The 20695-nt window shown below is 45.2% G+C and overlaps 1 protein-coding gene across 1 annotated transcript; it reads left to right on the top strand.

The window, feature by feature from the left end:
• The first annotated feature begins 17644 nt into the window (after positions 1-17644).
• LOC109773006 (F-box/FBD/LRR-repeat protein At1g16930) lies at positions 17645-19980 on the top strand. Its single transcript, XM_020331713.4, has 3 exons — positions 17645-18845; positions 18988-19131; positions 19240-19980. Exons 1-3 carry the CDS (start codon positions 17766-17768, stop codon positions 19672-19674), a joined length of 1659 nt encoding a protein of 552 aa, XP_020187302.3. The 5' UTR covers positions 17645-17765; the 3' UTR covers positions 19675-19980.
• Positions 19981-20695: the final 715 nt, after the last annotated feature.

Below are 20695 nucleotides of genomic sequence, written 5' to 3'. Positions count from 1 at the left end.
AAGTTATTTCCGTTTTCACTTAGAGACCATGCTAAAACTTGATTTTCGTCTTTGCCTAAAAATAGTATTGATTCATGGAATAAGTGCAAAGATGCTTTTATCTCTAAGTATTTTCCTCCCGCTAAGATCATCTCTCTTAGAAACGATATTATGAATTTTAAACAACTTGATCATGAGCATGTTGCCCAATCTTGGGAAAGAATGAAATTAATGATTCGCAATTGCCCTACACATGGTTTGAATTTATGGATGATCATACAAATTTTTTATACCGGATTGAATTTTGCTTCTAGAAATCTTTTAGATTCGGCCGCAGGAGTCACTTTTATGGAAATCACTTTAGGAGAAGCTACTAAACTCCTAGATAATATTATGGTTAATTATTCTCAATGGCACACCGAAAGATCTACTAGTAAAAAAGTTCATGCGATAGAAGAAATTAATGTTTTGAGTGGAAAGATGGATGAACTTATGAAATTGAAGAGTGCTCCTATTGATCCTAATGATATGCCTTTTTCTACTTTGATTGAGAATAATAATGAATCTATGGATGTGAATTTTGTTGGTAGGAATAATTTTGGTAACAATGCTTATAGAGGAAACTTTAATCCTAGGTCGTTTCCTAGTAATTCCTCTAATAATTATGGTAATTCCTACAACAACTCTTATGGAAATTTTAATAAGATGCCCTCTGATTTTGAGAATAGTGTTAAAGAATTTATGATCTCTCAAAAGAATTTCAATGCTTTGCTTGAAGAAAAATTGCTTAAAGTTGATGAATTGGCTAGGAACGTGGATAGAATTTCTCTTGATGTTGATTCTTTGAAACTTAGATCTATCCCACCTAAGCATGACACCAATGAGTCTCTCAAAGCCATGAGAATTTCCATTGATGAGTGCAAAGAAAGAACCGCTAGGATGCGTGTTAAGAAAGATTGCTTTATAAAAGCGTGTTCTTCTAGGTTCCATGAAAATGATGATGAAGATCTAAAAGTTATTGATGTGTCCCCTATTAAATCTTTATTTTGCAATATGAATCTTGATAATGATGGGACTGGAGATGAGTCAACTTTAGTTAAAAGGCGTCCCAATGATTCGGAGTTTTTAGATCTTGATGCTAAATTTGGTAAAAGTGGGATTGGAGAGGTCAAAACTTTACATAGTAATGAACCCACTATTTTGGATTTCAAGGAGTTTAATTATGATAATTGTTCTTTAATAGATTGTATTCCCTTGTTGCAATCCGTGTTGAATTCTCCTCATGCTTATAGTCAAAATAAAGCTTTTACCAAACATATCGTTGATGCCTTGATGCAATCTTATGAGGAAAAACTTGAATTGGAAGTTTCTATCCCTAGAAAACTTTATGATGAGTGGGAACCTACTATTAAAATTAAAATTAAAGATCATGAATGCTATGCTTTGTGTGATTTGGGTGCTAGTGTTTCCACAATTCCAAAAACTTTATGTGATGTGCTAGGTTTCCGTGATTTTGATGATTGCTCTCTAAACTTGCACCTTGTGGATTCCACTATTAAGAAACCTATGGGAAGGATTAATGATGTTCTTATTGTTGCAAATAGTAATTATGTGCCCGTAGATTTTATCGTTCTTGATATAGATTGCAATCTTTCATGTCCTATTATTCTTGGTAGACCTTTCCTTAGAACGATGGGTGCAATTATTGATATGAAAGAAGGAAATATTAGATTCCAATTTCCATTAAGGAAAGGCATAGAACACTTTCCTAGAAAGAAAATCAAATTACCTTATGAATCTATTATGCGAGCCACTTATGAGTTGAATGCCAAAGATGGCAATACTTAGATCTATTCTCGCTTTTATGCCTAGCTAGGGGCGTTAAACGATAACGCTTGTTGGGAGGCAGCCTAATTTTATTTTTGTTTCTTGATTTTTGCTTCTGTTTAGTAATAAATAATTCATCTAGCTTCTTTTTAGATGTGGTTTTATATTTTAATTAGTGTTTGTGCCAAGTAGAACCTATAGGATAACCTACGGTGATAGTTAATTTGATTCTGCTGAAAAACAGAAATTTTTTCACGCACGAGAATAATTTTAATAACTCACAGAAACGTGATTTTTAGTTGATTCTTTTTGCAGTAGATCAATAGACAAATTTCCCAGGACTTCCTATTTTGGTAGGATTTTTTGAGTTCCATAATTATTCGAAAGTTACAGATTTCTACAGACTGTTCTGTTTTTGACAGATTCTGTTTTTCGTGTGTTGTTTGCTTATTTTGATGTATCTATGGCTAGTATCGGGGGGTATGAACCATAGAGAAGTTGTAATATAGTAGGTTCAACACCAATATAAATAAATAATGAGTTCATTACAGTACCTTATGTGGTGGTTTTTCTTTCTTGCACTAACGGAGCTCATGAGATTTCCTGTTGAGTTTTGTGTTGTGAAGTTTTCAAGTTTTGCGTAAAGATTTGATGGACTATGGAATAAGGAGTGGCAAGAGAATAAGCTTGGGGATGCCCATGGCACCCCAAGATAATCCAAGGACAACCAAAAGCCTAAGCTTGGGGATGCCCCGGAAGGCATCCCCTCTTTCGTCTTCGTCTATCGGTAACTTTACTTGGAGCTATATTTTTATTCACCACATGATATGTGTTTTGCTTGGAGCGTCTTGTATGATATGAGTCTTTGCTTTTTAGTTTAACAAAATCATCCTTGCTGGACACACCTTTTGGGAGAGACCCCACATTAATTGGAATTTATTAGAATACTCTATGTGCTTCACTTATATCTTTTGAGCTAGATAGTTTTGCTGTAGTGCTTCACTTATACTTTTTAGAGCACGGCGGTGGCTTGATTTTGTAGAAATTGTTGATCTCTCATGCTTCACTTATATTATTTTGAGAGTCTTTTAGAACAGCATGGTATTTGCTATGGTTATAAAATTGGTCCTAGAATGATAAGCATCCAAGTTGGGTATAATAAAAACTATCATAGAAAGTGAATTGGATGCTATGATCAATTTGATGCTTGACAATTATTTTGAGATATAAAGGTGGTAATATTAGAGTCATGCTAGTTGGGTAATTGTGAATTTGATGAATACTTGTGTTAAAGTTTGTGATTCCCGTAGCATGCACGTATGGTGAACCGTTATGTGATGAAGTTGGAGCATGATTTATTTATTGATTGTCTTCCTTATGTGTGGAGGTCGGGATCACGCGATGGTTAACTCCTACCAACCCTTCCCCTAGGAGAATGCGTGTAGTACTTTGTTTTGATTACTTGTAGATTTTTTCAATAAGTATATGAGTTCTTCATGACTAATGTTGAGTCCATGGATTATACGCACTCTCATCCTTCCACCATTACTAGCCTCTCTTGTGCCGCGCAACTTTCGCCAGTACTATACACCCACCATATACCTTCCTCAAAACAGCCACCATACCTACCTATTATGGCATTTCCATAGCAATTCCGAGATATATTGCCATGCAACTTTCCACCGTTCCGTTTATTATGACACGCTCCATCATTGTCATATTGCTTTTGCATGATCATGTAGTTGGCATCGTATTTGTGGCAAAGCCACCTTGATAATTCTTTCATACATGTCACTCTTGATCCATTGCATATCCCGGTACACTGCCGGAGGCATGCACGTAGAGTCATATTTTGTTCTAAGTATTGAGTTGTAATTCTTGAGTTGTAAATCAATAAAAGTGTGATGATCTTCATTATTAGAGCATTGTCCCAAGTGAGGAAAGGATGGTGAAGGCCATGATTCCCCCACAAGTCGGGATGAGACTTCGGACTTTACAAAAAAAAGAGGCCAAAGAAGCCTAATAAAAAAAGAGGCCAAAGAAGCCCACCAAAAAAATGAGAGAAAATGAGAGAAGGGACAATGTTACTATCCTTTTTCCACACTTGTGCTTCAAAGTAGCACCATGATCTTCATGATAGAGAGTCTCCTATGTTGTCACCTTCATATACTAGTGGGAATTTTTCATTATAGAACTTGGCTTGTATATTCCAATGATGGGCTTCCTCAAAATGCCCTAGGTCTTCGTGAGCAAGCAAGTTGGATGCACACCCACTTAGTTTCTTTTGTTGAGCTTTCATATATTTATAGCTCTAGGTGCATCCGTTGCATGGCAATCCCTACCCACTCACATTGATATTTATTAATGGGCATCTCCATAGCCCGTTGATACGCCTAGTTGATGTGAGACTATCTTCTCCTTTTTTGTCTTCTCCACAACCACCATCCAATTCCACATATAGTGCTATGTCCATGGCTCACGCTCATGTATTGCGTGAAGATTGAAAAAGTTTGAAAATACTAAAGTATGAAACAATTGCTTGGCTAAAACCGGGGTTGTGCATGATTTAAATATTTTGTGTGATAAAGATAGAGCATAGCCAGACTATATGATTTTGTAGGGATAGCTTTCTTTGGCCATGTTACTTTGAGAAGACATGATTACTTTCTTAGTATGCTTTAAGTATTATTACTCTTATGTCAATATGAACTTTTATCTTGAATCATTTGGATCTGAACATTCATGCCACAATAAAGAAAACTACATTGAGAAATATGCTAGGTAGCATTCCACATCAAAAATTCTGTTTTTATCATTTACCTACTCGAGGACGAGCAGGAATTAAGCTTGGGGATGCTTGATACGTCTCCAACGTATCTATAATTTTTGATTGTTCCATGCTATTATATTACCCGTTTTGGATGTTTATGGGCTTTACTTTACACTTTTATATCATTTTTTGGGACTAACCTACTAGCCGGAGGCCCAGCCCGAATTGCTGTTTTTTTGCCTATTTCAGTGTTTCGAAGAAAAGGAATAGCAAACGGAGTCCAAACGGAGTCCAAACGGAATGAAACCTTCGGGAGCGATCTTTTTGGAACAAATGCAATCCAGGAGACTTGGAGTGGACGTCAAGAAGCAGCCGAGGCGACCACGAGGCAGGAGGGCGCACCCTAGGGGTGTGGGCGCGCCCCCACCCTCGTGGGCCCCTCGTGGCTCCCCTGACCTACCTCCTTCGCCTATATATATCCACGCACCCTAAAAACATCCAGGAGCACCATGAAAAACTATTTCCGCCGCCGCAACCTTCTGTATCTGCGAGATCCCATCTTGGAGCCTTCGCCGGCGCTCCGCCGGAGGGGGGATCGACCACGAAGGGCCTCTACATCATCTCCAAGGCCTCTCCGATGAGTTGTGAGTAGTTTACCACAGACCTTCGGGTCCATAGTTATTAGCTAGATGGCTTCTTCTCTCTCTTTGATTCTCAATACAAAGTTCTCCTCGATCTTCTTGGAGATCTATTCGATGTAACTCTTTTTGCGGTGTGTTTGTCGAGATCCGATGAATTGTGGGTTTATAATCAAGTTTATCTATGAGAAATATTTGAATCTCCTCTGAATTCTTTTATGTATGATTGGTTATCTTTGCAAGTCTCTTTGAATTATCAGTTTGGTTTGGCCTACTAGATTGATATTTCTTGCAATGGGAGAAGTGCTTAGCTTTGGGTTCAATCTTGCGGTGTCCTTTCCCAGTGACAGCAGGGGCAGCAAGGCACGTATTGTATTGTTGCCATCGAGGATAAAAAGATGGGGTTTATATCATATCGCTTGAGTTTATCCCTCTACATCATGTCATCTTTCTTAATGTGTTACTCTGTTCTTCATGAACTTAATACTCTAGATGCAGGCAGGAGTCGGTCGATGTGTGGAGTAATAGTAGTAGATGCAGGCAGGAGTCGGTCTACTTGTCACGGACGCGATGCCTATATACATGATCATGCCTAGATATTCTCATAACTATGCACTTTTCTATCAATTGCTCGACAGTAATTCGTTCACCCACTGTAATACTTATGCTATCTTGAGAGAAGCCACTAGTGAAACCTATGGCCCCCGGGTCTATCCTTTATAATATAAGTTTCCCATCTATTTTTATTTGCATCTTTACTTTCCAATCTATATCATAAAAATACCAAAAATATTTATCTTATCTTATTATCTCTATCAGATCTCACTTTCGCAAGTTATCGTGAAGGGATTGACAACCCCTTTATCGCGTTGGTTGCGAGGTTCTTGTTTGTTTGTGTAGGTATGAGGGACTTCTGTGGAGCCTCCTACTGGATCGATACCTTGGTTCTCAAAACTGAGGGAAATACTTACGCTACTTTGCTGCATCACCCTTTACTCTTCAAGGGAAAACCAACGCAGTGCTCAAGAGGTAGCAAGAATTGGCGGCGGCCATAATGTCGGCCAGTGACTTCATCTTGTGCATGTATTCCGCCGCAGACAACTCGTCCTTCTGTAGCGACTGAAGTTGGCGGCGGATATGGCGAACATTGGCGCGGCTCTGAGCGCCGAACATGGCGGCGACGGCGGTCCACACCGCATGCGCCAACTCGCAGCCAATGAGTTGGCATGCAATGTCCTCATCCATGGAGGTGAGAAGAAGCCCCTTGACCCGTTGATCTTGAACCCACCATTGGTGGTACTCCGGGTTGGTGACGGTGGCGGCGGCGTCGCCGGTGCCGACCGCAAGTGTACGGTCCAGTGCCGCCGAGGTGCCATCGAGGTGTCCATGGAGGTTGGCCCCGGCGAGAACGGTGCTGGTGATGCCCCCCCATAGCATGAAGTTGTGGCGGCCGAGGCGGACGGAGATCGTCGGGACGGCGATCGTGGCGGGGATCATGGCGACGGGGGACGAGACGAGTGCACCCGTAGTTTGGGTGACGGACATGGCGGAGGACGACATCACAGCGGCAGCGCGGAGGAGAACGTCACGCGCCGGCGGCTGAGGAACTCGCGGCGGCGGCGAGTATGAAGCAGCGCGCGGCGGCAGCCGACGGAGACTTCGCGCGGCGGCAGCGGATCATATAAGTTTCCCATAACACCCGGTTTACGATAAAAAAGCTACGTGGGCACCGAGAGGCTAATCTTTCTATTGATTACTTCGGTTCTGCTTCGGTGAATCGGTATTAAACCAAAGCTGCCGAATTTAATTCGGTTAACAATGATGAAAACCGAAATTTACTGTAGCAGCGAGAAAAAACACAAATTCGTTTTTTCAGTATCGGCTTCGGTTCGTCGGTTTTTATGCCCACCCCTACTTTGGAGGGTGCAGCGGTCGCCGGTCGTCTTCGTTTCGTTGATCTGCCGTTGTTGGCATTAGTTTCTCTTTTTTTTCTCTGTTTTTCTTTGGGCTTGTTTGTGCTGCGGCTCCAACACCTATCGTTGGATGTATCGGTGGTTGCTTTGTAATACAAAGCGGTGAGAAACCCTTTTTCTTGAAGTTGATAAAATGTAATTGCGGCCTCCGACCCTCTATCTATTGTCCTTTCAACGAAGTGCTCCTGATTATTAGGCGCTTCAGGTTTGGTAGTTAGTTTCTTTACAGAGACAGTGCACATGTTACGTTCTTCTGACAATCTTGCACGCTTTTATTGGATCGGTGGCTGCAAATTACTCCCTCTGTCCCAAAATAAGTAATTCGATTTTGCACTAACTTTGTATTAAAGTTAGTATAAAATTGAATCACTTATTTTTAGGACGGAGGGAATACATGAGTAGCGCATGATTTAAACAAACTTGCTTGTGGAGTATATACATCGGTCGTTGGAGCACTTGTATGCAGCGGGCTAAAAGCTACCTACCCAATGGATTCTACGCGCATATAGGCGCACGTACACGCTAGGATGTTCGCCGGCGCCCACGCAGATCAGGAAGAGCTTCTAGTTGGCGTCGAGGGAGTTTGGGAGTGCGGCGGCAGGGCAGCTGGTTGCCTGGTTCGTCGATGGAGGCGAGCAGACGTGCGCGAGCGTGGTGCCTGATTGGGGAACAGAGGAGAAGCGGTCGAGCCTAGTGTACGTGTGTGATGATGGTAAGCTGGGCTTGTGCGTGCATATGGAGACATGATGCGCCATTAGTACTATCTAGTACTCCTTCCGTAAACTAATATAAGAGCATTTAGATCACTACTTTAGTTATCTAAACACTTTTATATTAGTTTACAGAGGGAGTAAAAAATAATTTCCATCTGGGCTGGGGGCCATGGCCCCTTAGACTTCAACATAGCTCCGCCGTTGATTGTCCCCTACTATAAGGTAATAAAGGATGTCTCTTTTCTCAAATGCAAGAAGTTGTTAGAAAGCACGTGGAGATGGCATTTGGATTGCTCCAATCTCGATGGATAATTATTCATGGAGCTACAAATATGTGGGATCCACAGACACTGTGGCAGTGATGACATGTCGTGTAATCTTCGAGAACATGATTGTGAAGGATGAGTGTGATGGGGTTGCTCGTACACACGATTTTGAAATGCCTGGAGTGAATATACGCCTCCCGGAATAAGTTCCAGAGCATGTTGTCAACTTTCCAGAGATTCATCAACAACTCCGAAATCATCAGGAGCACGCTCAATTACTAAATAATTTTGTGGAACATATGTGGATCCAAATTGGAACCATTAAAAGATGTTCGACTATGCACTACATATGCATTGACAACTTCTGACTATGCACACACAAGTACTTCTTGTGGTGCATATGTGGATCCACACTCGGAAACCATCACTCTGAATAATACTTATGTTTCAACTATTTCTTTCATCTGAATTATTTATTGTTGAATTATTGTGTGTTTGTGTTCATTGTTGTGCGCTATTTCTATGGTTGAATGATCTACTTGCATGGAATTGACGTTTTGAAGATGAAGGGTGTGGTTGCCCAGGCGGAAAAATGGTGGCTCGTCGGCTACTGTCCATCGCATAAGTCCGAGCACATATAGGGGTCACATTAGGCAAGTGTGGTTGGAGATGCTCTTACTTACAAATCGGGCCTATGAATTTTGTTAGATTTCATACGGCTTTTTGGAACATCGGCATATTATTAATCAAACCAGAAGTTACATAGAGTCTCCTGGATACACTCCGAAGCAAAACAAGAAACACAAAGATTACTAAAATTCACAGAAGCCCTGGCCAAACAATGAGCCACAGCATTACCGTGCCGATGCACAGACATAAAAAGCACTGAAGAGAAAACGTTGGATGCAAATTCGATGTCGGCCACCACCGATCTGACCGAAGATCTATCGCAAGAAGAAGAGTGGAGGCGTTGGATCAGCGACAGACAATCGGAGGCAAAGATGACCTTGTGGAAGTTCTCCTCCCGAGCCAGGAAGACCGCCCGGCGAAGCGCCTTCGCGTCAGCCAGTTCAGGAAGAAGCTACCCTTGGAAGGACTCACAACAGGAAGGACTCACAACATGCAATGACATAGCGCCCAGCATGATCAAGAGCCACCACGGCTCTAGACTTGCCCTGATCAGAGAAAACAACAGTGTCCGACTTAAGTAAAACAGTACCTAGAGGCAGCGGAAACATTTGAGCAAGAGTTTAGCCCTTGCTTCATGACTAGACTCAGGTGCTGGTTTGAATAAATGCAAGAAAATGAGATTCACATATGCTTTAATCTTCATAGCAATACATTGAGGATGAGGAGCAGCAATTCCATTTCGAGCATCATTGCGAGCGTCCCATATGTACCATAAAGTGATAGTCAATACTGTGGCTGCACAATTAGAGGAATGCTGCATCACAAGCATGTCCTTTTTATAAGGCCCCACTTTGGAAAGGTGCATGCATGCAACCATTTCATTGGTTGCATTAAAATCCATTGTTGTTGGTGCCATGGCTGGAAAATTAATACACTTCATGCGTGCTTTTTCATTGGCTGCATGCATATTAGAGAGTGCGTTGGGAATGGAAAGAAAGAATTAATGTGAGCAAATTACTATGTGTCTTGGTCTAAGAGAAGTTGTCTTTAGGCCTAATAAACCCGGACGGAGGGAGTAGACTAGTAACATGCATATTTTACTACCTTCATTTATTACTTCGTAGACTCATTATGCATTGGGAAGCGCTATGTGATGGTAACATATTATGTTACTCTATTTGCCTCTCTCCTCATTAACTACTTGCCACATCATTATTTTTGCTTATGTGGCATCTATGTTACTATCTATGTTACTCCCACTATGACCAGCCTCATAGTTAGTGGTGTCATATGTGTGGTAACATAGATGTGTTCATTTATTACTTTGTAGACTCATTTTGCATTCGAAAGGGCTATGTGATGGTAACATATTATGTTACTATTTGCCTCTCTCCTCATTAACTACTTGCCACCTCGCCATTTTTGCTTATGTGACATCTATGTTACTACATATGTTACTGTTGGGGAATGCAGTAATTTCAAAAAAAATCCTACGATCACGCAAGATCTATGTGATGCATAGCAACGAGCGGGAGAGTGTTGTCCACGTACCCTCGTAGACCGTAAGCGGAAGCGTTATGACAACGCAGTTGATGTAGTCGTACGTCTTCACGATCGACTGATCCTAGCACCGAAAGTACGGCACCCCCGCGATCTGCACACGTTCAGCTCGGTGACGTCCCACGAACTCACGATCCAACAGAGTGTCGAGGGATAGCTTCGTCAGCACGGTGGCGTGATAACGGTGATGATGAAGCTACCGGCGCAGGGCTTCGCCTAAGCACTGCAACGATATGACCGAGGTGGATTATAGTGGAGGGGGGCACCGCACACGGCTAAGAGATCAATGATCAACTTGCGTGTCTATGGGGTGCCCCCTGGCCACGTATATAAAGGATGGAGGGAGGAGGAGGCCGGTGAAAGGATCGATATAGTTGACTAGAGGGGGGGTGAATAGGCAACTAACAATTTTTAGCTTTTCTTTACCAAATTAAACTTTGCATCAAAGTAGGTTGTCTAGATATGCAACTAAGTGAGCAACCTATATGATGCAATGACAACAAGCACGCAAGCAAGCAAGAGATATAACACAAGTAAGCTTGCGAAAGTAAAGGGACGAGATGACCAAGAGTGGAGCCGGTGAATACGAGGATGTGTTACCGAAGTTCCTTCCTTTTGAAGGGAAGTACGTCTCCGTTGGAGCGGTGTGGAGGCACAATGCTCCCCAAGAAGCCACTAGGGCCACCGTATTCTCCTCACGCCCTCACACAATGCGAGATGCCGTGATTCCACTATTGGTGCCCTTGAAGGCGGCGACCGGACCTTTACAAACAAGGTTGGGGCAATCTCCACAACTTAATTGGAGGCTCCCAACGACACCACAAAGCTTCACCACAATGGACTATGGCTCCGCGGTGACCTCAACCCTCTAGGGTGCTCAAACACCCAAGAGTAACAAGATCCGCTAGGGATAAGTGGGGGGAATCAAATTTCTCTTGGTGGAAGTGTAGATCGGGGCCTTCTCAACCAATCCCGAGCAAATCAACAAGTTTGATTGGCTAGGGAGAGAGATCGGGCGAAAATGGAGCTTGGAGCAACAACGAGCTTTTGGGGAAGAGGTAGGTCAACTATGGGGAAGAAGACCTCTTTATATAGTGGGGGGAACAATCCAACCGTTACCCCCCACAACAGCCCTGCAGAGGGCGGTACTACCGCATAAGGCAGCGGTACTACCGCTCCCACGGCGGTACTGCCATGGAGATTGGAGGGCAAGGGAGATATGGACATGGGTGGTACTGCCGCGGTGGTAGGGCGGTACTACCGCTCTACTGCCGCTGTGAAGTACCGCACAATCCGACACGAAAAAAGACCCCTCGAGTCGACGCGGTAGGGGCCTGGTACCGTAGCGGTACTACTGCTGAGGACCCACCAACGGTACTACCGCTGCGGAGCGGTACTGCCACTTGTGACCCCTAAGCGGTACTACCGCTGGGTACCGCGGTATTACCGCTGGGACCAGACTCAGCCCAAGGAGAGAGGACAGAAAACTCCAATGAAGCGAAAAGGCTCAGAGGGTGTAAAGAGGATGTGTACGTGTTGATTCCACCCTAGCCTTACCAAAGCGGACCCCCTCTTGATAGTACGGTGACTCCTACGAAACTAATCCACCAAAAGAAGCGAAAGAGCTACACCGTCTTGAATGACACTCCGAGGGGAAAGAAATCGTCTCGTGCCAAATGATGAATCTCTGAAATGCTCAAAGCACACGATTAGTCCGTAAACATGTTGTCATCAATCACCAAAACTACATATAGAGAGATATGCCTTAACAATCTCCCCCTTTTTGGTGGATTGATGACAACCAGGGATTTGCACAAGGATATATCATGAAAGTAAAGAAACTTAGAACTACAAAATATAGACGGGCTCCCCCTAAATGTGTGCACCTATACAATTTACCATTGTATTGGGTGTTGGGGATCGTAGCAGAAATTAAAATTTTCTACGCATCACCAAGATTAATCTATGGAGTTTACTAGCAACGAGAGGGGAGGAGTGCAACTACATACCCTTGTAGATCGCGAGCGGAAGCGTTCAAGAGAACGGGGTTGAAGGAGTCGTACTCGTCGTGATCCAAATCACCGATGATCCAAGCGCCGAACGGACGGCACCTCCGCGTTCAACACACGTACGGAGCGGTGACGTCTCCCACGCCTTGATCCAGCAAGGAGGAGGGAGAGGTTGAGGAAGAAGGCTCCAACAGCAGCACGACGGCGTGGTGGTGGTGGAGTGACAGTTCTTCGGCAGGGCTTCGCCAAGCACACGCGGAGGAGGAGAGGTGTTGGGGAGGGGAGGGGCTGCGCCTTGGATGTGGTGCTGCAGCCCTCCCCTCACCCCTCTATTTATAGGGAGAAGGGGGAAGGGGGCCGGCCCCTCTAGATGAGATCTAGAGGGGGGCGGCGGCCAAGAGGGGAGGGAGCTTGCCCCCCAAGCAAGGGGGGCGCCCCCCCTTTAGGGTTCCCCCCAAACCCTAGGCGCATGGGCCCTAGGGGGGTTGGCGCCCAGCCCACTAAGGGCTGGTTCCCTTCCACCTACAGCCCATAAGGCCCTCCGGGGCAGGTGGACCCTCCCGGTGGACCCCCGGAACCCCTCCGGTGGTCCCGGTACAATACCGGTATACCCCTGAATATTTTCGGTGACCGTATGGTGACTTCCCATATATAAATCTTTACCTCCGGACCATTCCGGAACTCCTCGTGACGTCCGGGATCTCATCCGGGACTCCGAACAACATTCAGTAATCACATACAAACCTTCCTTATAACCCTAGCGTCATCGAACCTTAAGTGTGTAGACCCTACGGGTTCGGGAATCATGCAGACATGACCGAGACACCTCTCTAGCCAATAACCAGCAGCGGGATCTGGATACCCATGTTGGCTCCCACATGTTCCACGATGATCTCATCGGATGAACCACGATGTCGAGGATTCAAGCAATCCCGTATACAATTCCCTTTGTCAATCGGTACTTTACTTGCCCGAGATTCGATCGTCGGTATCCCAATACCTCGTTCAATCTCGTTACCGGCAAGTCACTTTACTCGTTCCGTAATGCATGATCCCGTGACTAACTACTTAGTCACATTGAGCTCATTATGATGATGCAATACTGAGTGGGCCCAGAGATACCTCTCCGTCATACGGAGTGACAAATCCCAGTCTCGATCCGAGCCAACCCAACAGACACTTTCGGAGATACCTGTAGTGCACCTTTATAGCCACCCAGTTACGTTGTGACGTTTGGTACACCCAAAGCATTCCTACGGTATCCGGGAGTTGCACAATCTCATGGTCTAAGGAAATGATACTTGACATTAGAAAAGCTTTAGCAAACGAACTACATGATCTAGTGCTATGCTTAGGATTGGGTCTTGTACATCACATCATTCTCCTAATGATGTGATCCCGTTATCAATGACATCCAATGTCCATGGTCAGGAAACCGTAACCATCTATTGATCAACGAGCTAGTCAACTAGAGGCTCACTAGGGACATGTTATGGTCTATGTATTCACACATGTATTACGATTTCCGGATAACACAATTAAAGCATGAACAATAGACAATTATCATGAACAAGGAAATATAATAATAACCATTTTATTATTGCCTCTAGGGCATATTTCCAACAGTCTCCCACTTGCACTAGAGTCAATAATCTAGTTACATTGTGATGAATCGTACACCCATAGAGTTCTGGTGTTGATCATGTTTCGCTCGTGGAAGAGGTTTAGTCAACGGATCTGCGACATGCCGGCAGTTCGACCCAAGAAAAAATGTAAAAGAAAAAAAATAGTGTCTGCAATCCCCGGCAGTTAGCTATTTCAGTCCCGGCAGTTAGCCTGATTAGTCGAAAAATGAATGAAAGAAAAAAAGTATTTGCAGCTCCGGCAGTTAGCTTGCTCAACATAGTGCAGTTAGCTATTCTGCTCGAACAGTTACCGTCTACTGTAGCAGTTCGGGAAGTGATGGGTGGGGAAGTGAACGGTTACCCATACACGCATGCCATCGGATGTGCTTGGATGTATATTCCGTATTGAAAAGGACGCAGCGGCAGCCATGGATATATCACTATAGGTGGAATAAGGACTCGGGATTAAATCCAACTTGGCTAGCCGCGTCATAACACTGAAACTGATGTGACAAAGACGTGAGTGCCAAACTTCAGATTCATTAACATTCAAATGAATATGGTTCACGACTTTTTTATACAAAAATCTGCGAGGGAAAGGCGGAACATCCCTCCGCTCTCATAACCTTTTCCAACAAAGAGTCCATATTTCGTAACAACTAATTTATTAGACTCAAAAACCAACTTAAACCCTTCTCTACATAGAAGGGAGCCACTAACGAGGTTCTTCTTGATGGCGGGGACATGCTACACGTTCTTCAGCTGCACGATTCTTTCCAAAGTAAACTTCAGATTGACCGTGCCAACACCATGAACAGAAGCACTCGCGCCATTCCCCATCAATACGGACCCGTGTCCTGTGACCTGGTAAGAAGTGAACAATGAAATGTCAGCACACACATGAACACCTGCACCTGTGTCCACCCACCAATCATTGGGCTGAAACACTGAAAAAACAGTAAACAGATTACCGTACCCAGATGCACCATTCTCATTGTTGCCCACAATCATGTTGACAGACTTGGAGTCCTGTCCTGGCTTCTTGTACTTGTTTGGGCACTTGTTGGCCCAATGTTCAACCGAACCACAAGTAAAGCAGCCCTCATCCTTCTTGTTCTTCTTGAAGGTCTTCTTACCCTTCTTCTTAAAGTCGGTATTGTGTTGGACACCGTTCTTTCCCTTGGGCTTGTGGGGGTTGAAGTTCTTCTGGTTCACCATGTTGGCGATAGAAGTCCCTTCGGCCCCTTTTCCATGCGAGTCTTTTGCCCTCGAATTCTGCTCAACACTCAGATGGCCAATGACATCCTTCACAGAGAATTCACGCCTCTGATGTTTCAGAGTGGTGGCAAAGTTCCTCCAGGAATTAGGGAGCTTAGCGATTATGCAGCCCGCGACAAACTTGCCCGGTAACTCGCACTTAAGAAGCTCAAGCTCCTTAACAATGCATATTATCTCATGAGCCTACTCCAATACAGGACGGTTTTCAACCATCTTGTAATCATGGAACTGCTCTATAATATACATCTCGCTCCCAGCATCGCCGGCCCCGAACTTAGATTCGAGCGCCTCCCACAAGTCCTTGGCGACATGCACATGTAAATATGCGTCGACCAGTTTATCTCCGATCATGCTAAGAACTGCTCTGAGGAACACAACGGTGGCCTCCTTGAATGCCTTCTCCTGTTCAGGAGCAATCGTTCCCGTGGAGACACCGGTGACCCAGAACACGTTCATAGCTGTGAGCCATAAAGTGGTCTTAGTCTGCCAACGCTTAAAATACGTACCGGTAAACTTATCCGGTTTCAGTGCAGCGGCAAAGCCACTTGCCGAAAAATTCCTACACATAATAGGTTTTTGGATTGTTGAGTAAATAGGCAATTTCTCGACTAAATTAATCCACGAGTAAATCACTAGCATGGCATTGACACAAATAAACGCATACTGATATTCAGTCAAGCAAGCACATACTACGCTAATTGCAGAAAGATCTACGTATAATGTTAGCATGGCTAAAACAGAAAATAGTAGGAGCGGGATAAACGAGTTATACCCTCCAGAAGGCCATGCAGAGGCCGCATCGTTGGTGGCAGCAGCGGCGTCCTCGGCGGCCTTCTTGTCGGCTTTAGCTTTCTTGGCGGCGGCACGTTCGGCGTCGGTGGACATGGTGATGATGAAGGCGGCGCGGACGTAGAGGAAGTAGACGATCGGAAGCGAGCAGTCGCGTAATCGCTGCCCAAAAACCTATTCGCCCCTCACCCCGTACAGGAACCAGAAGGGCGTGGTTTCGGAGACCTGCTCTCCCGTCGACCGTGTACGCGGTGGACGGGGTGGAGTCACCGGCGGCAGCAGCAGCAGGGAACGACGGTGGGCGTGCGCGTGGAGCAGATGTGATCTGTTCGTGGCGGCTAGGGTTAGGAGACACCGCACACTTATATAGACGCAGCCGCGTGGCTTGACCCACGTCCGAGTCCGTGACAGCCCACGATCCGACGTCTCAGATCGTGGCCCAGCTGTTAGAGAACTCTCCGTTAGTGACTGGCAAAAATAAGCGCGTATGTGTGAGCTCGGCTCGGCTCAATCCCGTAACCCGCGGCACGGCACGGCGGGCGGCGGATGAGTGCGCGAGGGCCGACATGTTTTAGTATATAGGTACATCCTTTTTGGACAAATGAAAGTCAAGTATTTTGGAACGGAGGGAGTAGAAGAGAAACCCTTATAAGGAGGTCCAACTCCTCTTCCACTTTCGGGGTGGGACTAAACTTCCCACTACACCTAATGCCATATAACTCACATGGGCCTTTAGAGAATTTTCAGAAATTGCTATATGGGCCTAGAGCCCATCTCAAATTTCAGCAGTACCATCTGCCCCAAGTAACACTTTAATTTTATTCTTAACTCTTCGCATGTTGGCCCTCATCTGGAAATAACGAGTATTTTTGTCACCAGCCCGCAGCCATTCTACCGAGCTCTCTGCTTCCACATGAGCTCCTCACGCTTGTATACGCTCCAGCAGCTCATCTTTGATTTTAATTTCTCTTGCCGAGGGGGCAACTCTCCCAGGAACAGCACGTAAAATTTCCAACTCTTTCTTTAGTCTTTTATTAATATTCATCCCAAGCGGCCAACAATCCCGATAAATATTTTACTGGTTTTATGCCCCTAGTTTGGTCACACTCGACTGGTTTACCCCTAATTTCCAAAAACACGCGTTCATGCCCAAACTGCTTTGCTCATCTTATGCTTTTGCCCTTTGACCGTTTGATTATCACTTTGAAAATTTCATAAAAATTCATACTAACTCAGAAAAATACAAATAAGATATCAAAATGTTTCGAGAAACATCATCTACATGTGCATGTCATTTGCATCCATGATAAAAGTATTGGAAAGTCCCAATCTCAGGTTTAAGCTAAAACATCCATGATATAAAAAAATGATCTCGAACCCACAGCTTCATTTTCATTAAACTCGGTAACAGATGGAGTACGTGCTTCCCTCATTTGACAAACTAAAGAGGCATTGAGCTTGCCTTCAATTTCAAATTAAATGCACCAAGTAGGAGCGTGTGATGGGCCCTGGAACAACAATACAGCTTGGGACATTTGGCCCAGCTACACAAGCCAGCCGACAAGGAAGGAACCAAAACCCTAGCTCAATCATTCACAAAGACCAAAGCAGCCGCCTCGCCTCCACTCCACTTTCCCCATTCCCACCAGCTCCACCGCCGCGCCCTCAATTCCGCCTCCGCCTCCGGCGTCCGTCCTTTGGCCTCACCATGGAGGACGTAGCCGGGATGATTTTCTCTGGCCCCGAGTTCAAGAAGATGGACGAGAACATGCGAATGCTGACGGTGGACGTCTTCAAGGCCATCCCCAGGCCGACCGTCTCCACGGCCGCGCCCCTCGCCAGCGCCGCCGCCGCGGCCGCGCGGGACGGCGTCGACCGCATCAGCCGCCTCCCCGTCGGGATCCTCCGCAACATCGTCTCCCGCCTCCCCGCCAAGGACGCCGCGCGCACCACCGCGCTGGCCAAGCGCTGGCGCCGCGTCTGGCACTCGGTGCCGCTCGTCCTCGTCGACGCGCACCTCCTCTCCGACCGCAGCGTCGTGGGGCGCGGCCGCGGGTCCACCCAGTTCCGCGAGATGGGCCTCGAGTCCTGGTACGCCGGCCTGTTTCGCATCCTGGACGCCATGGGCACCCTCGCAGACAACGTGTCCCACGTCCTCGCCGTGCACCCGGGCCCCTTCGCCTTCGTCTACCTCGCCGGCAACAACATGTTGTATCACCCGGACAAGTTGGAGCTCTGGCTCAAACTCCTCGCCGCCAAGGGCGTCAAAGAACTCGTCTTTGTGAACCTCGCATCCAAGTTCGACGACGAGCTGCCCATACCCGCCGAGCTCTTCAAGTGCACCGCCCTCACCAAGCTCTACATCGGCACCTGGTGCTTCCCGGACACAAGCACATCCGACCTCCCGCCTACTGCTGCGTTCCCCTACCTCCGGGAGCTTGGCCTCTGCAACCTCGTCATCAAGGACGAGGACCTCGCCTTCGTGCTGGACAGATGCCCCGTCCTGGAGAAGCTCATGATCGCCAGAGGCCGGTGGCCAGTGTGCCTCCGCATCCACAGCCGCAGTCTACGAAGCGTTCAGGTGTGCATGGCTATCGTGCCAGAAATCAATGTGGTGCGCGCTACACGCCTGGAGAGGCTCTTTCTGTGGGAAGCTTGGGGTTGGGGCGACCGTGATCTCACCAACATGTCCTCCAAAGTCAAGATCGGCCATGCACCCAAGCTGCGCTTCCTGGGATTCTTGGTGCCTGGAATGCACCAACTTGAGATTGGCAACACAGCCATCATGGTCCGTGCTTTAATTTCTTAATAACTATGAATCTTCTTTCATTCCGAATCACCATGTTTTAATAGTAATTTCTAAGTTCCATCCTTTAATTTGTAGTATATATAGCAGTATTACCACAAAATGCATCATAATTAATTTGCAGGTTAACACCAAGGCAAGTCCAAACACCACTGTCCCAAGCGTTCAGATGCTGGGAGTTCAAGTGAAACTTGGAACCCACTTTGAAGCCAGGATGCTGCCTAGTTTCCTCAGATGCTTTCCTAACATCGAGACGCTCTATGTCCAGGTATAATTTGACCTGAGTGACTACTCATGTTTGTGTCTGCCTGCACCAAATGAGACTGCTACTCATGACGTGCCATCTATGTCCTCTATTTGATTTATTAATTTGCAGTCCGAGAATGATGACTTCAAGTTCTGGGGACCTAAAACTGGTGGCACAAGCAAAGCCATCAACCTCAAGTTCTGGAAGGATGCTGGTCCTATTGAATGCATCCAGAGGCACATCAAGAAGTTGGTTCTCCGTGAGTTCCGGGGGAGGAAAAGCGAGCTTGTCTTCCTCAAGTACATTGCCGAGCATGCGCAAGTTCTGGAGGAGATGGTGATTGTGATGACCCATGGGCATTTGCCGTCAGATAATTTGGGTGCCAAGCTGAGGATCTTCATGGCTTCTGCAAAATGGGCTAATGGATGCTGCAAGATGATGGTCTTCAAGAGTCCATTTGAGCAAGAAGGTACAGCGTGGTGCTACCTAAGAGGATTTGATTTTTCTATTGAGGATCCTTTTGATGTCTCAAAATGCCGCGAAGACAAATGTGCTGCCCATTAGTTTTCTGTTTAAGCATCTATAACGTACTGCCTTAGACTGTTGGTAATGTGTTTTCTCTGGTCTGGGATTTGGGAAGGATCCTACTTGCTTGGCTTCAGTGACTATTAAGTGCCCAAGTTATTTAGCACTATCATTTCTCTTGCAGAAGACTATTGTTAGTTAAATAGAAATGCTGTTTCCAGGATTCAGTTTACATTGCAGGAGTTTGTCTAAATGTATGGCTGAATATTGATGGGAAAGTTTTATCCATCGCTTACTATCTAAGAATGTTCCTCAAGAATTGCTCCTTTTGGCATCGTGCTTCAATTTTTGCAAATTCTCTATGGTGCTTGGTTGCTTATTTACATATTTACACCAAATTACCTCCGTAGCTATTTACGGTGTTTCTAATTTTTGTTCTGCCTATCCATTTTACCATGCAATTATGGAATATGGGGCTAAATTTACTATTGATTGTTGCTTCAACTGGGTCTGGGTGACACTTATTTATACATAATTACATTTATGATAGGGACATAAGTCTAGGCTTCATTTTACCTTAAACAAATATATATCTTGGTCAGTCTGGTTCTACCATGTGCTCTGGCATTTTGTTTTGAAATGATGGACCATATTTTTTTTAGGCACCGTTAAGTCCAATTTATCACTATGCCACATGCACTGCACTGTCTGAAGATGAAATAGGTATCTTGCACAAAGGTAAGTAACAGCTTAAGCAACTCAGAGGGAAACAAATGCTAAAATAAAATAGTTCTTTTGGTGATTTCAAATGCTAGGTTTGAATTCTTGGTGACATGCTTTCCTTTAAACTGTGAATTAAGGTCCTTTCTACCCAGAAGAATGGACTTTAGGTGTGCCATTATCAGTTTATTACTCCCTCCGTTTGGAATTACTTGACTTCATTTGTATACAAATTTGTACTAGCTTAGCTCTCTCTCCAAGTCATCTAATTCCGAACGGAGGGAGTATAACAGAAAATCCTATGTGCAGGGAATTTGGGCAGATACAAACAATTTAGAGA

Source organism: Aegilops tauschii, chromosome 4 (genome assembly GCF_002575655.3).
Source record: "Aegilops tauschii subsp. strangulata cultivar AL8/78 chromosome 4, Aet v6.0, whole genome shotgun sequence".
Taxonomy (NCBI): domain Eukaryota; kingdom Viridiplantae; phylum Streptophyta; class Magnoliopsida; order Poales; family Poaceae; genus Aegilops; species Aegilops tauschii.
The sequence above is the reverse complement of the archived record's forward strand: the minus strand, read 5'-3'. Positions and strand labels throughout refer to the sequence as shown.